The sequence below is a fragment of the Anarrhichthys ocellatus genome, unplaced genomic scaffold, assembly GCF_004355925.1.
Source record: "Anarrhichthys ocellatus isolate YVR2014 unplaced genomic scaffold, GSC_Weel_1.0 scaffold85, whole genome shotgun sequence".
Taxonomy (NCBI): domain Eukaryota; kingdom Metazoa; phylum Chordata; class Actinopteri; order Perciformes; family Anarhichadidae; genus Anarrhichthys; species Anarrhichthys ocellatus.
Genome location: NW_022280115.1, coordinates 393,748 through 417,100, shown reverse-complemented (window position 1 = coordinate 417,100; position 23,353 = coordinate 393,748). Strand labels below are relative to the sequence as shown.

Genomic DNA, 23,353 nt, shown 5'->3' with positions numbered 1-23,353 from the left:
CCCTCTCAGCTACAACCACGAGAGAGAGACACACGCACACACACACACACACACACACACACACACACACACACACACACACACACACACAGGACTTACAGAGGCTCCGGGTTGTGTTTGAGTCCCAGTTTACTCCAAGCTTCCTCAGGGGTCAGATGTGGGTTCTCCTCCACGTCCAGCTCATGACTGCAAACACAAAATACTGCTTCACAATGTACTTATAATTATTATTTTCACATCTACATCTCGTTTTTGATCCTAATTTAGTTGTATTTCTTTTTGGAAAAACATTTGCTTCTTTTGAGACTTCAAACTTAATTTCTACATCAGAAAAGATCTCATGGAAATCTGGAATCAACTAGAAATGATCGGATGCTGTGACTACTTGAGTTCCACATTTGCCGTCGCTTCAAAGCCTCGACTGTCACAACCTTAAAGGTGCTAAATTACAAATGAAATGCATATCTATGATTGAGGGTGCTCAGCTGTGCGTGGAACCAACAGGCAGTCTATGGTATATTAGAATTAAGAGTGCTTATTTGTTTTAGACCTGTTGCAACTCATTTTAAGAACCTTATATCTGACCAGAGAGGAGAATGTTTAATTCCTTGACGGGATGATGGTCTGTATTTTTTATCACAAGTACACAAAGAAGACCATCAGACTCTGACGAGACGAAGACAACGCGCTCGCTTTCATTGCTGGTCACTACAGGTGCAGTGACCCTCCCCTCTTTTCATCCAATTCTCACAAAGCATGACCCATACATTATTTGTGAGGGGGTACAAAGCACACCTACAACAACACAAGCTAGTTAGTCTCCAAGAGTAAAAAACAGAACCAGTTCCTATTTTAAAGGTGGCTCAGAATTTCTTGAATCAACACATTCAATAACCACAAAGTAGAAACTCGCCTGCGTTTGACTTTGGGACGTCCTCCTCCAGGGGGTTTGTCATCATCGTCATCATTTTCTCTACTTGGCATCTTGTCCTGTGAGCCACACCGTCTGTCAGGGCTGCCAGATGCCTGCTGGGAATCTGAGTCCAAACATACAAGATATTTAGCAATGCAATTCCCACCAAATACACATTCAACCTCACTACAACCCTAATATGTCTAATTGCATGTTTATGGGGAAATGCTCGGTCTATACGAGTAAGATTAGACATTTTCAGTAGTGATTTGGCACAATCAAAAATAATAAAAAATGTTTGCTAAACTAATGTAATAAAAACCAAAACAGCATTTAAACAGTGGTGGGCCTTCAGGGCCAGCAGGGCCTTCTCTGCTGGCCTAAACAGAATCACAAAGTTATAGCTATTTTATAATTTAATAATTTTTCTTAAATACACTACATGTATTATAATTTATAAAAATATTTTCCCCATTATCTTATTTTCTCATTGCACAGCTACTGTCTTCCTCAGTTGCTCTGCTTCCAGTGCAGCTTGTTTTAAGGAGAGCTTTTGTCCAATCAGATTTCACCTCTGTGCTGTCTCTAAGTAAAAAAATCTGCCGGAGGCCTTCAGACTTATAAGTGAATCTCTTTGCAGTTTAAGTGAATGGGGACGATATTGTTGATTGTCATAGTGTTCAACCAATCAGATCTTTAGTTTGACATGTTGGGCGTATTCTTTGACATGTCAGAGCTTCTAGCTTTAACGTTTTGGCCTAAAATCAATTGAGATTCTGTGACATGAACCGAAGAGAGCCATTCGATGTTTCTGAAATGTCAATAAACAGGTGTGAAATTCCTCTACATATGAAGGCAACGTCTGGCTGTGGTCACTGCTGTAAAATACATTTACTAAAACCAAGGGTTCACTTTCCTTTTCTCACCTGACTTTGAATGTTTGGAGCAAATAATTCAATAAATATACCAAAACGTGCAATTGTTTTTTGTGTGACATTTTCCAGGACATGTAGCTTGTCCATTAATGTGACTGTGAAGAATTTCAGATCGTATATCATGAATAAATTGTGTAGAAATGCAGGGGAATCCACTGACTTATTTCCTGGCCATGGAAACACGTGTACACCCGGTTCTCACCTGTATGTTCAGCGGTGTTCTGCTGTGAGGAGGCTGCAGGTCTCTTGCGATCGCTCCCCCCATCAGAGGGATGATCAGAGCCACAGAGCTCTCTCTCGGCCGCGCTCACAAGCCGTCCGTCCGTCTCTGAGTCACTCACAGATCTCCCACCTGCTTCCAATGTGCACTTCTGTCCAAGCAGATCATTCAAATCCTTGACGTCGTCACAAAGAGCCTTCACTCCTTCTTCGTCTCTCTGGTGGCTCTTAGCCTCTGTCTGTCCATCCCTTCGGATATCTGGGTGCGTCTCTTTGTCTCCGCCCACCCGACCCCCTGCTGCTGCTTCTTCTCCACCAGTGTTCCCATTACAGACTGACTGGTCAGCGGTCCAGCCCTGTGCCGACCAGTACGAGTACTGCTCCCAGTAGGTGTAGTAGGTCTCTGCGGCATGTTTGTCCCAGATAGCCTTTGTGTCCGGGTCGTCCCATGAAGCAGTCACTGTTCCTGGATCAGTCTCTGGATGTTTCTCCAGCCAGCTGCTCCACAGCAGAGCTTCTCCCTGCTGAGCTGCAGGACACAGAGGAAACCAAGATAAATCAGCTTCATATTTACAGTGTGACAACTACATACAATGTCTGAAACACACCTAGAAATTTGATATAGACCGATGAGGGAAAACGTCACATTTGATTGAGTTTCATGGTACAAGTGTGAATATGTGTCCTTGTCATGTTCATGTCCTTTTTACCCCAGTAGGTCTCCCAGCCAGCAGCTTGGCTCCCTCCTGCTCCTTCCTCCAGTGGATCACACACTTCCTTCACATCAACTAGGTGGAAAATCACAAGGCACCGTCAAATAACATCACAACACTGCACACATGATAATAATATGTACAAATAAATACAATTAAATTCATGAATTAGGACAACACAAAACAGAAAAAGGCCATGACAATGTGAGGAGGGAAGATCTAGAGCAGATCTACATTAGAGTACTAGGATCACTCAATCAATGAATACTCGACTGAGATTGTATCAGTGTAAATGTATCGAACCAGTTAAACCAAAGGGAGACATATCGTGCTTGTTTTCAGGTTCATTTGGGGTTTACCACGTAGTAGTTGCACCAACCAGTCATCCAAAATAACCTCACTTTTTATCCTACTAATCATAATTAGCATATTAAACCAAATTTGAAGAAATCCCCTCCAGGCATTCCTGAGATATTGCTTTCACAAGAATGGACCGGACAGAAGGACGGACAACCTGAAAACATATCTGTCTCTGTCGCGGCTATTGGCGGTGCAGAGGCATAAAAACACAGTATTGTTCTCATAGCTGTGACATCACAAAGTCCTGGCGGCTCGTTTACAGGCACAGTTTGTGCATTTGTCTGTGGATTGAGTGGTTTGATACTTCACAGTATTTATAAAGCACATAGACCTGTTTTATGATGAGAAACAAAAAATCTCACTTTCTACAATATGGGACCTTTAAATCAATACAACAGCAATATCCCAGATTTAAGCACAAAAAGCACTGAGGTGAAGGGGACACTATTGGACTGTGTTTGTCAATGCAGTTAAATGAAATGAAAGATCATCTCTGCAGACATTCGAATCGACCCTGGCTTTTTTATTTTTCGGGCTGTACCCAGACGACCGCAGGTATAACAGAGGAGAACAAATGATGAAAGATATGAGCCTCCTGCACGCCGAAAGACCAAGTGTCACACTTTGGGTTGGGAAATTGATAACTTTTCCTTTTCAAAGAGTGGCATACTGTACATACAGAGAGGGAAGGTTTGAAAAGGTCAGTGGACCATTTCCTGCTTTACAGATGTATGGGTGATGAAGAGGAATGAGTACTCACACTTTAGTCAATCTGAGATCAATCTTGTGACAATAATGAAGTACTTTTCATGTTATGCTTAGTATTTATGTACAGTATGTATAAAAGAGGGCTTCTCGTCTGAAAAGCGGAGCGGGTCCTCTTCACGGAGTGAGCCATGTTGTGTGTTGATGTTTCTACAGTAGCCCAGGACGTACAAACAAAACTAGAGAGGGCCTCTCAAGGTTTGTTTTTTTACGTTACCAGAGAGGCCACCGTAGTTCTCTGGCACTAAAAGGTGGTAAAACTGTGGTACCGCCAGCCTCCGTCTGACTTCTGTTCCTCCTATAGTAGTGTTATTATGGTATGGACGGCCTCACCATCATAACACTGCTATCTGCAACCACACAGCTGGATGCCACCAAATCCTACACGATGTCCCTTAAAATTCAGGCGTTACTGATTTGTCCTGCCTGAGACGCTGCAGCAGGAGGTACCAAAGCTGCGTAGGCCCAAACGTGTTTCATAAGCTTCAAACTGATCACCGATCAGTGCATAACCTCATAGCCTAATTATGAGGAACCCGGTCAAGCTGCTTGCTTTACTATGTATTCACTTTTGAATGAAATGGAACTGTGGATGGCTTCTGTCGCATACGTATTTGTAACTACAATAAGTTAATTGTCTTACCTTTGTTGTCAACCTGTAGATCTTCTTCCTCCTCTCCAGCTGATTCTGACCGGTATGCGTCAGGCTTCCTGTTCAACTTCCTCCCCTGTCACATGACCAAAGACAGGCTTGTTCAGTGGCAGGAAGTGCTCCAGACCTTTGAGTTTACCTTCACCTCTAGGAGGCGACTGAAACACCACGACAGACCACACAGACGCAGTGCTGATGGGAACCACTTACCCCTCTCCTCTGGCCAGAGGAGCTGACAAAAGCCACCGGCAGACCCATGCTGGCCATCAGCTGAGCCTCTTCATTCAACACCTCCTTCTCCTCCTCTTCATCATCTTCTGCCTCCTCCTCTTCTTCATCATCTGCTTCTGTGAGTGGAGGGGAAACTGGTTTCAAATGGACTCTCCATCGTCTCCATCTTCTTCTGAAGGCTCAGTGTATTGTGAAAGATGTTGACAGTGGCGTTATATGTATAGCATACCTTGGACTCTAGTGTCTGCCAGATCAAATGGGAGCAGTCTGTTATCAGAGCGATACAGCTCCCGATCCCTGCAGTCAGAGAACACAGAGAAGAAGAAAAGCTGATGAAGATCTCCTCAGCTTCATCCATCTTCACTCTACGGTGTGTGTCATCATCACACATTCATGACAATAACTGCTGGAGGACACAATCACATGTGAGAGACTTACTGCACGAAGGCTTTGGAGCAGCGACAGTGAATTCTCTCCTCCTCCGTCTCAGATGAGAGTCTCCTGCTGAAAAAGATCTCCGCCACCACCGTCACCCTGCTCCTCTCCAGCATCATGACGATCGGCTCACGGACAGCAGCGCGCGCGCGCGCGCGCACACACACACACACACACACACACGTCCACACACCGGCTTCACCCGGAGTTCACGTCTATGTCGAGACCAGCGTGGGTTCACTTCAACATCACACTCACGTTCAGGAAACAGTTCCGTGGGACCAGGGACCATGGACTGATACTTCCGGCCATGTCTTTTCAGAACAAAAGTGTGGCAGTGGAGCATGTAGGGGTCAAACTGATTTTAACTTCTTGGATTGTGTTTACTACAGTAGTGCTGGACCCGTAAACTTATCGTTATATTATTATTTTTTAGAAATAGAAAATATGACATTATTAACGGTACTTTTTAGTTTTTTATGCTTTTATCTTGAAGTCTACGTGTCAAACAGGAAGTTTGTCGCTGCTAAGTGGAACTTATCTATCTGAACGCTGTTTTCAGGGGACGCAACATTCTGTAGTGTCACAGTTAAAGCGTTCCGGAGTTAGCGACAGGACAGTTGTTAGCTAACAAATATATATATGTATATACATATATATATATATATATATTATGCTAGGGTAGCTAACACTAAATAAACAGTGGCGTGTTGTGTCATGGCTCTGTTCACAGAGTAGCTGTCTAGGTCTAAGGTAACGTTTTCTGTGTTAAGTAATTAGGTGACTTTGGCTGTTGACGTAAACACTGAAGGCTTGCTGTCAACTCTCAGATTTTGCTCTTCTGCTCAGTTAACGTGACGTTACAAACGTTACGTAACGCTCACTGTTTTACCACAGCTCCTGTACTCATTGCTAAGAGTGTAACACTAAATATAGCTTCGATGAAAGCATATGCAACACAGCTGTCATTTGATTCAGTGCCACAAATAGGGTTGGGTGTCGTGACTCTCGTGCCATTCAAACCCGATTTTATTTCTATTCAAAAATATTATTACAAAAGGCACGTTTTTCAATAAAACTTTATTGACAAACAATAAAAACCCCTCAGATATACGTTAGTTTCCCTAACACAGACAGCTGACCATAAGCTAAATTAAATGCAGTGTAATTGAGCTATTGTTTTCCTCTCTCCCTCAGTTACCTGTGTGTAAGCAGATGCTCTCCATGCAGTGTGTTCCATCTCCTTGAGGCTGACCGCAGAGCAGGATGTCAGACAGTGGGAACCAGTCCTGTCTGATGGGAGCAGAGGACACTGTCTCCTTCCTGGTAGGAACCCTGTCCATTCAGTATTTACACTTACAACACGGCTGCTGTTCATAAGAAGAAAAGAAAGAAAGCTTTATTAATCCCTCTTGGGGAAATTCTAACACACACTCATTGGAGAGATGCCAGAGTTACGGGGCTGCCACATAATCTGCGCTCCAAGCTATTTGGGGTTCAATGCATTGCTCAAGGGAACCCAGGCATTGTCCAGGAGGTGAACTAGCACCTCTTCAGCCAACAACATGGTCCGATCTGGACTTTTGTGTGTGTGTGTGTGTGTGTGTGTGTGTGTGTGTGTGTGTGTGTGTGTGTGTGCGCACTGTTTAATGTGCCCTCTTAAAAAGGTCAGTTCACCCAAATCACACAAAGATGCTCCTATTTTCCTGATGTGTGAACAGCTATTAGGGTGCTGGAAGCATCAACGTTGGAATTATTATTCTATCTGATTCCATAGAGCTCATAGTAAACCCAGAAATAATTAGTAGCATTCCAAGACATCCTGTAATATCTGCGTTGCCTAACACAGAGGTAGCCAACACAGGGAGCCAACGAGTATGATATAAATGTATGATATTCATAATTTGAAGTTAAACTGAGCAAATTTATTATTTGGTATAATTATATCAAAGAAGAAGCCTTCCATATTAGTCTCCATCCATTAAGAGGCTCTCAGTCTCAAAAAGGTTGGTCTAACAGAAATGGTTTCAAATGAAAGACAGTAAGTTTGTCTTTCTAACAATACTAAAACATTCATATTTGTCATAGAATCGAATAGAACCAAAATCTCTGGTCAAGAAGTCTGTGCCCTTTTATTATAAGTATTGCGGTATGAACAAATCCCTGCGACCCAGTCACTATGCTACCACGACTAATCCTTGTGCACTGATTGCAGATCCGAAAGCAGGGTTTAAGCATTTGTTCGGATTTACACATCTGGTTTTCTAACCCCAGATGTGCTCCGTATAAACACGAATGTGTCCACACAATATCATGGGAATCCGTCCGACAGCTGTTTAGACGTGCCGGTCTGGACCGAAGTATTGACCCGTCTGTCTCGTTCCACAGGTGTGTGTGTTCCACGCGTGGGAGGAGTGGGCCGGCCTTGGTCAGCTGGAGGACTACCTGAGTGTTTTGGAGTACCTGCTGTGGGTCTTCACCCCTCTGATCGTCGTCTTCATCCTGCCCTTCCTCATCGTCATCCTCCTTTACCTCTCCATACTCTTCCTTCATGTCTACAAGGTAGCAACCGCTCTTTGCACAATCTGCACTGAGCCAGCAGTGTACGTCAGTTCATGTCATTCACCAAATGATGCACTTTCATGCAATGAAAGCACCCACAAATGATTGAACTCCTTTGTTTTTAGGTAGAAGTAATGGTTGCTACTACTCACATTTAATACCCTGTCATGATTAGACAGATCTTACTGGATCAGATTGTGAGCTTACAATCATCAATCTTCAACTCTATCTTTTATCTTCAGTTGCTGGTCCCTGTGTTTTGTCGCTATCAGATTAAAACTGAACAATTCTATTTAAAATGTGATGTAGGCTAGAGCCTAACACACAGCCAGATGCCACCACTTTATCATAGTCTGGTAAATGATGAATTAATGAACATTGAATTAAACCTAATTGTACACCTTTTGCCTTTCTGAATCCAGCTCTTGTTTAAAGATAAATGAGCGCAGTCCTTGTACATCGTACATGCATTCATATCTCTACTTCCACTGGATTCAAATGGAGGCTCTGCTTTCTAAGTACCTGTTGCCACGGTGAATCGTGGAATCGGAGCTTCATTGACGATAGCTTCTTTCTTTCTCCATAAACGAGCTTAGCTCAGAGTTGACTGAACAAACTCTGATCAGCTGTTCTGGAACTGAAATCTCAGTCTCCCATCTATGTGTTAGTTTACTCAGAGTTCAGGGTTAAACTCAGAGTTTGTTGAACCTGCTATCTGAAACAGGGCCCAGGTTGTTAAAAGTATCTTGCCTGGTCCTTTGCTCATGTCTTTTCTGATGTTTTCTTCTAACAGAGGAAGAATCAGCTGAGGGAGGCTTACTGCAACAACCTGTGGGACGGAGCCAGGAAGACCCTGGCTACTCTGTGGGACGGACATGGAGCCATATGGCATGGTAAGACACCATAGGCTTCATTTACTGAAGATTTGTGGCATCCTTTTGATTCCGTCCCTTCAGATAGCATTTCTTACAACTGCTGCCTTGCAATAGAAATATGTTGTTAGTGTTTATCAGTAGTATTTTATCTTGTTTCTTACAGTTAACAACTCTAATGTGTGTTTACTTGTGGTTCCTCTCCCTGAGCACAATATTCATATGTTTCTTTATGCTTTATTTTTAATTTCTTTTTTGAATTAATCTAAACAGGTATTGGTGTAAAACATGGATATGCATTGTTATGTATGTATGGAGCAAAGAGGGAAAACCAATCACACACTAGGGTTTGTGTATTTTCTGTGCTTACACTCAGCACCCCAACTTGACAGAAAAAAACAAATGTAGAAATCTTTGCAAATTTATTAAAAAAGAAAAAGTGAAATATCACATGGTCATAAGTATTCAGACCCTTTGCTCAGTATTGAGTAGAAGCACCCTTTTGAGCTAGTACAGCCATGAGTCTTCTTGGGAATGATGCAACAAGTTTTTCACACCTGGATTTGGGGATCCTCTGCCATTCTTCCTTGCAGATCCTCTCCAGTTCCGTCAGGTTGGATGGTGAACGTTGGTGGACAGCCATTTTCAGGTCTCTCCAGAGATGCTCAATTGGGTTTAGGTCAGGGCTCTGGCTGGGCCAGTCAAGAATGGTCACAGAGTTGTTCCGAAGCCACTCCTTTGTTATTTTAGCTGTGTGCTTAGGGTCATTGTCTTGTTGGAAGGTGAACCTTCGGCCCAGTCTGAGGTCCAGAGCACCCTGGAAGAGGTTTTCTTCCAGGATATCTCTGTACTTGGCCGCATCCATCTTTCCTTCAATTGCAACTAGTCGTCCTGTCCCTGCAGCTGAAAAACACCCCCATAGCATGATGCTGCCACCACCATATTTCACTGTTGGGATTGTATTGGGCAGGTGATGAGCAGTGCCTGGTTTTCTCCACACATACTGCTTAGAATTAACGCCAAAAAGTTCAATCTTGGTCTCATCAGACCAGAGAATCTTATTTCTCATAGTCTGGGAGTCCTTCATGTGTTTTTTGGCAAACTCTATGCGGGCTTTCATATGTCTTGCACTGAGGAGAGGCTTCCGTCGGGCCACTCTACCATAAAGCCCCGACTGGTGGAGGGCTGCAGTGATAGTTGACTTTGTGGAACTTTCTCCCATCTCCCTACTGCATCTCTGGAGCTCAGCCACAGTGATCTTTGGGTTCTTCTTTACCTCTCTCACCAAGGCTCTTCTTCCACGATTGCTCAGTTTGGCTGGACGGCCAGGTCTAGGAAGAGTTCTGGTCGTCCCAAACTTCTTCCATTTAAGGATTATGGAGGCCACTGTGCTGTTAGGAACCTTGAGTGCTGCAGAAATTCTTTTGTAACCTTGGCCAGATCTGTGCCTTGCCACAATTCTGTCTCTGAGCTCCTTGGGCAGTTCCTTCGACCTCATGATTCTCATTTGCTCCGACATGCACTGTGAGCTGTAAGGTCTTATATAGACAGGTGTGTGCCTTTCCTAATCAAGTCCAATCAGTTTAATTAAACACAGCTGGACTCCAATGAAGGAGTAGAACCATCTCAAGGAGGATCAGAAGAAATGGACAGCATGTGAGTTAAATATGAGTGTCACAGCAAAGGGTCTGAATACTTATGACCATGTGATATTTCAGTTTTTCTTTTTTAGTAAATTTGCAAAAATTTCTACATTTCTGTTTTTTTCTGTCAAGATGGGGTGCCGAGTGTACATTAAGGAGAAATAAAATGAACTTTTTTGATTTTAGCAAATGGCTGCAATGAAACAAAGAGTGAAACATTTAAAGGGGTCTGAATACTTTCCGTACCCACTGTATATGAATAGTTACGATAAAGCTATAGTTACTTCTGCGTTAAAGGCAGAGGCGCTAAAGTGCCACTCATGGGGTCTGTGTTTGCAGTAATGTCGTGCTGTACAGATCTCTGGTTCAAAGTGGTGGAAAGGATCACTCCATGTGTAGATGTTTGGTTTTTAAATCCAATTCATATTCCTCCCATAGCTCCATCTGAGACAACCCTATAATATTTCTTGGCATATTTTATATCATTATCTGCAGTTTCCCAATGTTTTTAACATGTTTAAAAATGAATTACTTCCCATCAGAATCTTTTTTACTGATTCATATTTACTTACTCTAATATTGTGGAAAATAGGCTGGAGCATAATTGGTTACAAAATGTGTCTACAATAAGTATCATATATAATGATCACAGTAATACTAATGAAACAGTGATATTTGTTATATCTCACTACCACATTGTAACACAATTCTATTTGTGTTCAGAGACAGTATAGCAGTGTGGAACCTCTGGTGGCTGTTTAACTTAACTTTGGATTTATTTATTACTGTACGTGATGATTCATGACAAGGTGGGGGCAGAATATGGAAAATATGAATCAGCAAATATTTTAAATAATATACTTCTATATGTTTTCCTCTCACATTATTATACCCTCTTGAAATACATTCCATCATAATGTGCCTCCTATTTTATTTCAATATACTTAATACAGGGTGATTTATATGGGTTTTGTTGAATTGTGTAAAGTGTTACTAACCAGGCCGAACAGCCATGACAAAAAAGTAGATGCACACAACGACGCAAATTAACAAATTATTTATTAACTTAAGGCAACATAAGAGATAAACATAGACTAACAGTGGCATGTGAAGTCAGTTATTTCAGCAGTGTAGGTGAGTGCGTGCGAGGAAAGTGTGTATGCAATGTTGTATAGTGTAGAAACAAACCTCAACCAAAACCCAAATGGTGCCTCAGGAAGGAGAGAGGGACCCACTGAGACTCAAGAGGGTTTGAAACAGAGTGCACTGGCACACACTCTTCTCCACTCTGCCACACCCACCTCCAACACCTACAGGGAAAGCAGCCACACAAACAGAGCAACAGGGAGAGAGGGTCGTCACAAAAGGACTTTCTGTTTTTGGATCGACTGTATTTAGTTATTTTCTCACTTTGCAGCCTTTTTTTCTCAATGCTATTAATATTTTGGCAAAATTAGTGAATATGCTTTCCTCATTATTTCTGCCAGGCATAAGCCTGTGGAGAGATCATGCATTCAGTTGTGTGTGAGTTCACGTGTGTGTGTCTGTCCACAGCTAATCTTGCATACTACTGGACCCAGCAGCCTAATATTTCTTGTGCTAATATTTGACTCTATGCTCAATGACCTGTCATTGTTGCAATGATTCACACTTTTTGTTTTGTACTGTCATTCACTGCTGACTCACTTCTCTTAACTGGCCGGTAAGGGACACAAGTGATCAACAGCTGCTTCAGTAGCAAAAGGCATTTCAGGAAAACTAGCTATTTTGTTGCAGGCCAGATGTTGGCCTTTGTCGTTGCTAAAAACTGATATCCATAGAAAGGTTTGGTCTGATTTTGATCCGTAGCATCTGCAGAATAATTCCATAACTGATATGTTAGGATTTACTAAAGTTAGGCACAATATCAGATAAATAAATCCCTGTACTTATTGGATTTTAATGGAATAACATGTATGCTTCATGTACTCTGTGTTCCAGGTTATGAGATCCATGGCATGGAAAAGATCCCTGACAAAGGACCAGCACTGATAGTTTACTATCATGGAGCCATTCCCATCGATTACTATTACTTTCTTGCCAATGTTATCATCCAGAAAGGACGGCCCTGCCACTCTGTAGCTGACCACTTCCTCTTCAAGGTCCCAGGTACTTGCACTGTTTCACACATGAATGCATACTCTACCAATCCCCACTAGTACTGCTGATCTCCTTTTATGTTCAGTGTATGTTTTGGTTTGCTTTTCAATTTGTTGTTTTAATAGATTTTTTTCTCATAAATTAGGGCTTAATCCAAACTAAAGAGTTGAAACCAGGCGGCAACCTCTGATTCTGCTGAGTGAAGCCAATGCTGAAGTGTCTTAAGACTTGCATTCTCTCTAATGTCCACCAGGGGCAGTCTATGAGAAAATGACTCTACTTCTCTCTTGATTTATTACCTCAGTAAACATTGTAAACATGAGTTTATGGTCTCAATCTCTAGTTTCAAGTCTTCTTCAATACAGCATGATGTTCATTTAGTAAATAATGGTCCATTTAGAGTCAAACAGACCATAAAGCAGGGGATGCTTTAGGGCGGAGCTACTGTGATTGACAGGTCGCTGCCTTCTCCAGAGCCATATATGGCGTCTCTACGTACACACCGAATGCATTCCAAATATGGTCACTTACGTTGATTGGTTGCAAAAAAAACAACATGGTGACGGCAATAATCCAAGATGGTGGCGGCGAAATCAGTCAGATGATGTTTGTACTAGAAAGTCGTGGGGTGTCGGGATGGAATGACAATTTGTTTACCTTGTCTAGTTTGACAACTTTTACGAAATCAGTGCTATGCTTGTATGGCGAGCACGTCCGTTCGTAACGGGCCGATTGTTTGGCCCCTTTGTCAAGAACCACTTATCGCTTGTTAACTACAAGTAAGTGGAAAAGAGTTGGGATGTAACTCTAGCATATCCAGCAGCAACAGTGAAATGCAGTCAATGTAAAGGTAAAGACATATTCGACTCCACCGAGCCCTGAAGCGCAGAGCGTTGTTTGCTTGTTTATTCAAACTTTATTAATATTGAACGTTTTCAAACATTAAACGGCTCCTCTGTAATTGCTGTGCATATGACTATAAAGAGTCCACCTTCACAGTTCGGTCACTGAATGACTCCAGCTGCACTACCATTCAGAAAACCCTGATGACACAGAACCATTTGTTGTCGGTGAAGTCTGTTTCTGACACCCTTCTGTTCACCTCTGTACGCGACACACGTCAGGAAATCTTGTCAGTAAATCACTTTTTGAAAATACTAGCTTTGTCTTCATTTTTTTTATCTTCACCTCGGCTCTTTCTTATTTTAATGTATCCTTACTTTTATCATCCTGTCCCGTTCCTCCAGGTTTCAAGTTACTGTTGGAGGTATTCAGTGTGATCCACGGTCCTCAGGAGGAGTGTGTGCGGGCTCTGAGGAGTGGTCACCTGTTGGGGATTTCTCCAGGTGGGGTGCGGGAAGCTCTGTTCAGTGATGAGACCTACCCTCTCCTCTGGGGCAAACGCAAAGGCTTCGCCCAGGTCGCCATCGACTCTCAAGTGGTGCGTTATGCTTCCTGAAATCTACCGTCACTGTCCGTCAGGGCTTTTGTCAAAGTTTCAACCTGGAGTGCACGACATTGTAGATAACATTCACATTATAAATCTTGCAGGTATAGAATGTACATTTTCAGCATTAAAATGTACAAAAATGAGTTGTAATATATATATAAATAATATTTCTTGAGTTGTGTGCTAACTTTATCTCAAATATTTCCAAAAATGTTCAAACCTAGAGAATAACGTACCTTTAATTAAGTTCCGTTCTATTTGGACGTCAATATCAATGGCACAATATCCCTGTTGTGCATGCGTCAAAAGCTGTCATAAATCGACTTTTTATACAGTTTTAAGCCACATTTTTCCGATACATTTTTAGTTTTTGGTAGTTTTTAACTAGGTAATTTGGTTAAATGACGGATTTTAGTCATTGGACGTTTGGATCTTAAGTTATGAGAGAAACAAGCTGACAGCAGCTTGGCTCGCAGCCCCTCCGGGACGTCCTGTGTCCACCGAACAGCAGATTTTTAGCGTGAAGCACCTTTATTCAGTGTTTAACTGGTTTAAGTCACCGCGTCCGTTGATTTTGGAGAGGAGGAGACCTCTGTGGTAAAATCCTTCTGAAGGATGAACACTGAAGGAAACCTAACTGGGAGAAGCTGACTGCCCGCGCTGTGGTTTAACTGAATGTCTCTCTCCAGGCAAAAAAATCTCTAAAACATGCGTTGTTTTCTGTTTCTGCCACTTTTGATTTAATCCAATAAACAAACTATCAAAATGTACACGGACACTGTACCTTAACGTGACTGACGAGCCTTCTGGGCAGCTCTACTTCTTGGTCCTCTCGTGTTGGACTGAGGACTGACTGGACGCTACAGTGACTCACTATTGCCCCTGGAGGTACAAGTGGTACTACAAGACGGGACAGGCCGGGGGCGATCTAGTTAGCATGCCTCTGCATCACAACACATAGACGTCTTTGACATGACGTCAACATTGTAACCTCCACACATTCTGTTGATCATGTTAGTTCATTTTATGGATGTTTTAAACTTAAATTCTGACCACATTGCACCTTTTAATTGAAAATTGTCAATATGGAAAAATATATTTGTATTTGTTTAGATAGTTGATACTGAATCTCCTGGCATAATTACCCACTGTAGATACTAACAAGTAGTGCATGTTTTAGTTTCCTACATGTAAATGCAGCTGACCAGCAGAAGTTCATATGAAGTGTGATGACGAACATTCTGGCTGGTACAAAATAAGTCACAAATTTATGCGGCCGTTCATCATCAGATGACCATGTGGTCATTTGTATATTGTCACACTAAAAACAGCCAGCTAAACATTCATGGATGTGCAACTTATTTTGTCTAAAACCCACCAGGAACGCCAACCCAGACAAGTTAGTTTACCAATGTACATGTATTAAATGTCTAAAGCTTAGTGCCTCACACACAAACAAGGCCAGATTAGTGTCATACTTCACCGTCTAATTGCAGCATCTGTTTTATTCATGTTAGAAATGTGCGGTGTAGAAAGCCCTCCTCTCTAATCTTCTTTCTCTTGCTCTCCCTGTCTTCCAGCCAGTAATTCCAATGTTTACTCAAAATCTGCGGGAAGGCTTCAGATCGCTGGGAACACTCAGTAAGTGTAGAAGCAAGTTCAAATCTCTAAGACAGCACCACCAAGCTGAGTAAGGAAGACACAGCACAGGCCATTGCATTCAGATGTATGGAGAGTGTTTCCTCTATAATCTACTGAGAAACATCGCATTTTGAGTATTTGTGTATGTGGGATATGGGTGTGAAAATAATCCAAGTGTGTGTTCATGGTAATGAAGGCACTTGTCCCCCAGTGCTACAGTGTGGCTCATTTACGTTTTGGTAATAGTTTAGGACAACAATGTAGCTGCCTGATATATCAGGCTTTGATAGCCACACAATACTTGTTAGTGGATACTTTCAGTTTGTTTTGGTCTGCACTAGAAGAAAAATATAGTCCTCACAATAGTGTGGTAGCAAGGGCAGTGTGCTGACTGGACTCAATGAATGATATAATATGAATGTGATGGTGACCTGTTCATTTGTCATCTTCTGCAGTTTAATCTGAGACTTCTTTTTATATTTCTCCATGTAACATGCTGTCTCTGTCTGTGTGTGTGTGTCTCTTTATTCAGGATTTTTCCGCTGGGTGTATGAGAGGTTTCGCCTCCCCATTGCTCCTGTTTATGGTGGATTCCCTGTGAAGTTTCGGACCTTCCTTGGTGACCCCATCCCGTACGAACCCAACGTAAACGCTGCAGAGCTGGCAGAGAAAGTCAGTATTCATTCTTCTTCTCTTCTCCTCAAATCATGTGAGCATTGACCATCACAGTCTTCTGAAAATGTGCTTCAAGGTGCCATAAGCTAGAGGTGTGAATCTTCACTGGCCTCACGATTTGATTATAAATCCCCTGTCAACAGTTAGAACAGTTGGCTGTTAGTGGAGTTTTAAAGGTCGTTATAATAACGATAGTTTGGAGCAGGAGAAAAGCAGATTAATTGATTAGCTGATTAATCGGCCGATAGCTATCAAGAGATGCCGGGATGAGGAGGTTGTCTGACTTGGGGACCTCAGGTTAGCATCCCACCTCTTTGCAGATGATGTGGTTCTGTTGGCTCCTTCAGAACGCGACCTTCAGGGGGTTTGCAGCCAAGTGTGAAGCGGTCGTGATGAGAGTCAATACCTCCAAGGCTGAGGTCACGTTCTCTGCCGGAAAACGCTGGATTGCCCCCTCTGGGTTTGGAGTGAGTCGCTGCCCCAAGCGAGCAAGTATCCCGGGGTCTTGTTCACGGGTGAGGGTAAAAATGGAGCGTGAGATGGACAGGCGGTTCGGTGCTGTGAGGGGTAGACCCAGAACATGCTGGAGAGATTATAGATCTTGTCTGACCTGGGAACGCTTCGGGGTTTCCAGGTGCACCAGCGACCCGGCCCCGGATAATAGGAAGATGATGGATTAATTTCCTGGTCTCCACTATGGGTTGCTAATCATCAACATACCCCACATTGTGAAAAAATAAAATTTTAAAGGGTTAAGAATGTAAAATGTAATGATTATTTGGTAGTTAGAAAGATTTAACTCGGTGAAAGTGGAAAGTACTATCAATATATAGAGTTTTAGTTTTAGGAAGGGGACAGTTCATCCCAGACTGTAAAAGAATAAAAAAAGTCCCCCAGTATCTAGTGTACACAAAATAATTCAATTTTTGTGTTTTTTTGCGGCATTATGTAAACAAACTTGCATTCATTTATTGAATTATCTATCAACCAGGCACAGTACAAATATCAGCACTCTGACTGTGGTGTCCTGCAGGATGTTTGTAATACTGTGAGAAAAGCACCAACCATTCATACACAGTGCTGTTGCTCTGCAGGTGCAGCAGGCAGTTCATTCTCTGATAGACCAGCACCAGCAGATCCCAGGGAACATCCTGAGAGCATTGTTGGAGAGATTTCACACCAAACACAAAGACCATTAACATCAGCAGTGCAACAACGGAGACAAACTATCCAGTGTGTGACCAAAACGACACGTCCCATTGGCTCAGACGGCTGCAGTGTGCACAGGTTTGGTGGAACATGTTGGAATATTTGCACAGCTTTCATCACTGCTTCCGAACTCCACCGGCTGCAGCTGCTGAGGTTCCACATGTTTTTTGTATCACACGTTTCTGATATGTTTCCTTGCGGACATCGACTCCCTTTTCCATCTGATGAATCTGTTTAAAAGCTAGACTTCCTGAAGTTGTGATATTGGACTTAACATTAATTATACCTCAAACGAATAAAATGAAAGGATTATTATATTTTCATTACAGATAGGCACACTATCTAATCTGTTGTGTTCCGATATCTTGATTAATTACTGTATGGTCAGATAGAAGATGGATCTTAGGACTGATTGGTGGATTGAACTTCGTCGTTGTAGATGTTCTCTGTAAATATATGGGATTCAGGCAATTTCTTATTTGAAAACTGTGATACAAGTACAACAATGTCAGCAAGAGATTCTTAGTCTTGGTTAGTCAATAAATGTGGTGTATTGTCCATGCCTATAGATTGCAGTGACTGTGCAGATACTTGCTTGTCATGATAAACCTTGAGTTTGCACATCTTCAGTCTTACTTGGCTTGGAGCAGACGGTGGTTATGGTGTGTTCACACCAAACGCAAAGTCAACTTTTCGCACGTTGCAACTGCATACAAAGTTAATGCAAAGACGCGACTGGATTCAAATGACTCAAACTCTTTCTTTTATTGTAATTTACTGGAAATTGTCCCAATAATTAAAACAAAGGGCAATCTAACTGTGTATAATTATACGGAGGGTGGGTAATTATAGGGACAAGGAGAAAGTTCTTTCCCCCCTGGATATTAATGACTGCTTATAATCTCTACCGAACTACACTCGTCCAGCCAACATGTAAACACTCAAATGAAACGGTATGTATCACCTGAACACCTAACACCTGAAACTAGTCATGCAATAGGTACATATACTTACTTACTCAGAAAAGTTCCAGGAAATGAATGGACTGGATAAAGCGCTCCCTAAAGAACCTTTCAAAATGTCAGGCCCTCAGTGATGAAAAAGTCCCAGTTCTATGAGACGGTTGTCTTCCTTACACTAACCTTAGTTTTACTCACTCTACAGTATAGTGAATCTTATTACACTGCCAGTGACAGATGTGATGTCTAAATAGTTTTTGGCTTGGTGTACATGAACAGAGGCTGAACAAAGTAACTAGAACACCAGAGGCTGTCAAGCGTTGATTGATGTATTTAATTTGTCACGCTATAGGTTATGTTGTATAAAATGACATCATATTGTAAGGTGTTCCTATTATTTTGTACAAAAGCCCTGAGAGGCAAGTGAGAAAAAAATCCTGGGATCCACTTTCTAACTTTGATCAAAATAGTTTTCTCTTCTGTGTTTATGACATGGGTACTTCTCAAGTCTCTTAAGTGTCGTTTCCTCGCTCCTCGATCCTCGCTTGAACCGGAAGTTGTTTCTGCGGCGCCATATTGACGGCCGTCCCAAAGCTCTAATGTAGCTCGGAGGAGCGAGGATGGAGGAGGGACCTCGGAGGATCCATGAGCGAGGACCCACGAGAACAGACTTCCAGGAAGTCTTTTAATGGCCAACACGCCCCCTCATTGTTCATCAGTCATGTGATTGGACGCTGCAGCCGATTGGACTGACTGACTGGAGTTTAACACCAGAATGAAGACGGATCAGAGAATAAACTCTAGATTATATTTGATTAGGTTTCTGATTCAACATCTGGTTTAAATAAATGTTCATTGTAGTCTGAACAACAAAAGGACCACAAACAACTTTCTTCATTTATTAGAAAGATTTGTGTTTTCATGATCTGATGTTTCCCTCAATAACTTTTATTATGGAAACAATTAAAGTCAGAGAGAGCTGGAGAGACGAAACACTTTTTACATCATTCCTGAGTGTTTGATGAGTTTTATCATTTAAGAGAAGCAATAATCATAATCTGAGTTATTTAATAATACATCTGTACAATTTCAAAACGTACAGACGCAAATAATTCATAAATAAGATGATAGCATTCCCCTGGTAGAAATCGATCCTGCGTTTATAAACAGAACACAGGACACCGTTTGTTAACAGACTACAGAGAGAAACACCTCTATAGTGGTGATTACTGTGTGTCTTTATTAGTTGTTAGTATTATTAGTTACTGCTATTAAGTACAGTGATCATGTGAACACAAAGTTATCAAAAGTCTCTCCAGATGTTAAAGCCGACTGACAGCTGATCCGCCGTCATCAGTAACAGACCACGTGACGCAACTGAGGAAAGGACGTCTCATGTATTTTAAAACATATTTCCTCGTTCCTCTCTCCTGGCATGGTTTCCTCCATGCATCCCTGGTGGGAGGGACTAAGAAAGGAGACGCAAGTGAGGGAAACGGGGATGCAATTAAGAGACTTGAGAAGTACCCATGGACTGTAAGAAGTGGACGTAGTCACCGTGACAACACCCAAACACAGACAACTCCTGGATGGAAAAAAAACGCTGTGGTAGACCTGTCAATCACTGTGTAGCCCGCCCTAAAGCATCCCCTGCTTTATAGTCTGTTTGACTCTAAATGGACCATAATTTACTAAATGAACATCATGCTGTATTGAAGAAGACTTGAAACTAGAGATTGAGACCATCTTTTTTTAAATTTCTTAATCTTTTTTCATCTGTGAAACAGGTGGGATGTACATTTTTGTTAGGCATAATTTTTCATGTGAGTTTTTTCTTACTCACAATATATGACCTTTGTGTTTAGAGTGCTTGTAGAAGCTTGAAGAACACATGAAAGCTTTTAGTCCTATTTAGAACACGGGGTAGTGGTGAACTTTAGCCTCTTGAGACCAAAATGAATATTACAACAAACACTTGATCCTGACAAGAGAAATACATGTTTTCACAGATGATAAAAAAGAATAATGATTCTGGCAAAACCATTTTCTCACCTGTTAAGTCTTATTAAACATAGAAAACAATTTTGATCAGACTTAGAAAATGGATCACCAGATTGTCTTTTTCTTACTTGCCTCTCAGGTTTTCCCTAATTTTGTTCTATTTTGCACAAATATTTAATATTTCCAATCGAATTTGGCTTTAAAATGAACTAAATCCCAGGCATATATGGTAGATAACTCATAATATGAATATTTCTTGTTTTATTGTCAATGAACCGTCCACTGAACTCAGCGAATATTTCTGGTGCAAGTCCAGACTCCAGTCTGTAAGGACTCTGAGTTACTTTAGAGTTTTCAGTGTCTTCTGATACAGAGTTGCAGGAATGACGTATTGTTGCAGGCCAACTTCAGAAGTTAGCACCTCGATGAAACCAGTCCGGTGCTGAATAGAATATTTTAATTGGCTTGGATTATTGCAGAAAATAGAAACATTCATGAGAGGGATATTTACTGAAGTACTTTATGCCATAGAACAAAACGTTAAAATCTCTGAAGCTTGTGTTAAGCAGACCTTACATCAGACATCTAACCAAAAACCCATTGACTTTGAGAGAAGAGAACCGGAAGTGAAGAAATGCTGACTCATTTCTGGCTTTTAGGAACCATTCCTGCACCACTCTATTGTAATACATTTTTTTAAATTTGAAATATTCTCACATTGTTCTGAAACCGTTGATCAACTCTGATTCAATGGCGATTGCCGTGACTGAGGATGTGGTGCTTTTCTCTGTTTTGTATGTGTGGTATTGGACTGACTGTAGACATATGAAGACAGGAACTTATATGCATTTTACACTATTTCATTTTTTACATTTTACAAATTAAACAATAAATTGATTAATTAAAAGAAAACATCTATTGATTGATCAATGATGAAATTAATCATCGTCGTACATGAGTGCCCTCTAGAGCTGGTGAGAAGTCATCAGTTTGAGCTGATGCAGTAGACTTAAACTAAGACTAGAATAGAACTATATTTAGTAAAAGAGGGAGAATTATGCTCACAAAAAACAGAATATCCTCTGTCAGGCAGTTCCAACAGCTCAGATGAGAGCCCAAAGCTGTCTTACCACATTTCACTTTGGAATAACTCATAAGTTCAAACAGGCAGGTATAAAGTAGTAAAATCATTTTTAAATTGGTTGCCTGTCTTAAAAAAAATCAATGAGAAGAATGTAAAACAATGTGGGCTGTCCCTCTGACCTCACGGCGAGACTTCACTTAACAAAGGGGACTTACCGTCAATAACTCTAGTGCTTGTGAACATGCATCTGTGTATCTGGAGTGTCTACCAACCCACAGACTGTATTTAAGATGACCGAGTCAGTATTTTGTCAGCTGTCTGGATTAGAAAACATGTGATTCAACAAGCCACTCAGATTGGACTCCCTTTCCGATATGCCACATGTAGCTTCATTGGAACATGCCGTCCACGGTTTGACATCTGCCTTTGCAAAGGTGCAAAATGAATCAAGCTAAAGGTAAAGAAACCCTTTTATTTCTCTGAGTTCTTTCCATAATGTTTTCAGACACCTGCAATAACAATCTGAGCCTGTCAGTGGATGCACACTGACAGTGAGGAGTTGCCCTGAGCGAGTACATTGCAACATGTTTAGCAGCTGCCGTCTGCAGCGTTCTCCCTCGATACTGGAAAATCAATTTAGAACCGTCTCGTTCCCGTTAATCTATACACAAAAACATGAGAAAATGCCGAAGTTTCCCTTTAAATAGAAATGATGATCTGCAAAAGAGTCTTGAGCTCAATTTAAGTAAATAGGATTAAACTGAATGATCACTGCAGGAAAACTTGTTGTGCATTTGGGTCTGATTTCTGTATTTGTGGGCCTGTGTGTGTGTGTGTATGTGTGTGTTTGTATGTGAGCTCTTACAGCCAGAAAAACAGCCTGTCGTGAAACTCAAGTATGGTCTCACTTTAATATTTATCATATCCGTACAAATACTGATCGATCACTTTATCGTGTGCATGCATGATTATGTAAATATTGTGATTCAACAAAATGGATTTTGCACACGTAGTTGTCAAAGTATCACTGCCAACTCAGATTTTTTTTATTTTATCTTCTAAAGAAGCCTGTGAGACCAAGTGTGCTTTTGAATCTATCTGGATGCTTTCCTTCTGTGAACCGGTTGCCTTTTTCCATATTTATGTTGAGATGTTTTGAGATGATCTAACATGTCTTTTAAATGATGTCAGTATATAAATGTTGCACTTTTAAATATTGATACACTAATGTTAGTTAATCTGTTAATAAATCTATTTTATTAAGATGTTTCATGTAAATTCCTTCCTTCTGTTTATTCTATCAACTGTATAAATCAGTGCTTTTTGCATTTCTCATCAAATATGCCAGGTGCAAGATACCAGGGACTTCCTGTCAGAAAGTTTTCTCACCGTGGAACCAGTAGAAAGCTGTGAGTGGACAATGGTACCATGGCAGTGGTCTTCGCCAAAAAAAATCGTTGGTTTTTGGTCACCTTTTATGAAAAATTAGAACAATAACATCGAAAATGATCCGGTTCAAAGCTAGAATCATTGTTGGCAATTGCATCCTGTCTTCTTGTGGACTGTTTCCTGTAGAAGGGGGGTCAATCCAGCTTGGGCGAGTGGTCAGACTTCCGGCGAACGGAAATTTACGCTCGGGGAGACGCGGCACTTCTTGCAACTTTACTCGCTGAAAAATCTGTCAATCAACACCCGCTTTCGACACCCGCCTTCCTGAGACTCTGACGCGTCGAAGGAGGGCTTATTGACTGAAATCGACCGATGATAGGCTGAGCTACAGCCCCATACACAGATCAACTGAGAAAATCCTTTGGATGACAGCCAGAAACATGCTCTGAGAGGACCCTTGCTGTCAAAATGATTTCTAACGGCTGTATTTGGATGTATTGAATAAT

At 41.5% G+C, this 23,353-nt stretch overlaps 2 protein-coding genes across 6 annotated transcripts in view; one reads left to right on the top strand and one right to left on the bottom strand.

The window, feature by feature from the left end:
- Positions 1 to 5,504, bottom strand: part of tgs1 (trimethylguanosine synthase 1) — a 7,778-nt gene extending 2,274 nt beyond the window's left edge. The window contains exons 1-8 of the mRNA XM_031874951.1: positions 5,227 to 5,504; positions 5,018 to 5,085; positions 4,768 to 4,904; positions 4,549 to 4,633; positions 2,778 to 2,855; positions 2,051 to 2,596; positions 914 to 1,037; positions 100 to 186 (exon numbers count right to left, since the gene is read on the bottom strand). Coding sequence (XP_031730811.1) covers positions 100 to 186; positions 914 to 1,037; positions 2,051 to 2,596; positions 2,778 to 2,855; positions 4,549 to 4,633; positions 4,768 to 4,904; positions 5,018 to 5,085; positions 5,227 to 5,342 — 1,241 coding nt within the window. The 5' untranslated portion in view covers positions 5,343 to 5,504. The remainder of the gene's footprint in view (positions 1 to 99; positions 187 to 913; positions 1,038 to 2,050; positions 2,597 to 2,777; positions 2,856 to 4,548; positions 4,634 to 4,767; positions 4,905 to 5,017; positions 5,086 to 5,226) is intronic.
- tmem68 (transmembrane protein 68) lies at positions 1,438 to 23,155 on the top strand. Of its 5 annotated transcripts, none has more exons than XM_031874956.1 (9): positions 1,438 to 6,549; positions 7,612 to 7,785; positions 8,579 to 8,678; positions 12,281 to 12,448; positions 13,687 to 13,880; positions 15,470 to 15,530; positions 16,063 to 16,202; positions 22,807 to 22,867; positions 23,034 to 23,155. In XM_031874956.1, coding segments are annotated over exons 1-9 (960 nt in total). In that variant the 5' UTR covers positions 1,438 to 6,489; the 3' UTR covers positions 23,036 to 23,155. The 5 variants fall into 5 exon arrangements, with proteins under 5 accessions (XP_031730816.1, XP_031730812.1, XP_031730814.1 ...); XM_031874952.1 differs by lacking the exons at positions 22,807 to 22,867; positions 23,034 to 23,155 and adding an exon at positions 16,526 to 17,390 and having other exon boundaries at positions 1,438 to 5,976; positions 6,421 to 6,549; XM_031874954.1 differs by having other exon boundaries at positions 22,807 to 23,155.
- The last annotated feature ends 198 nt before the right edge of the window (positions 23,156 to 23,353 follow it).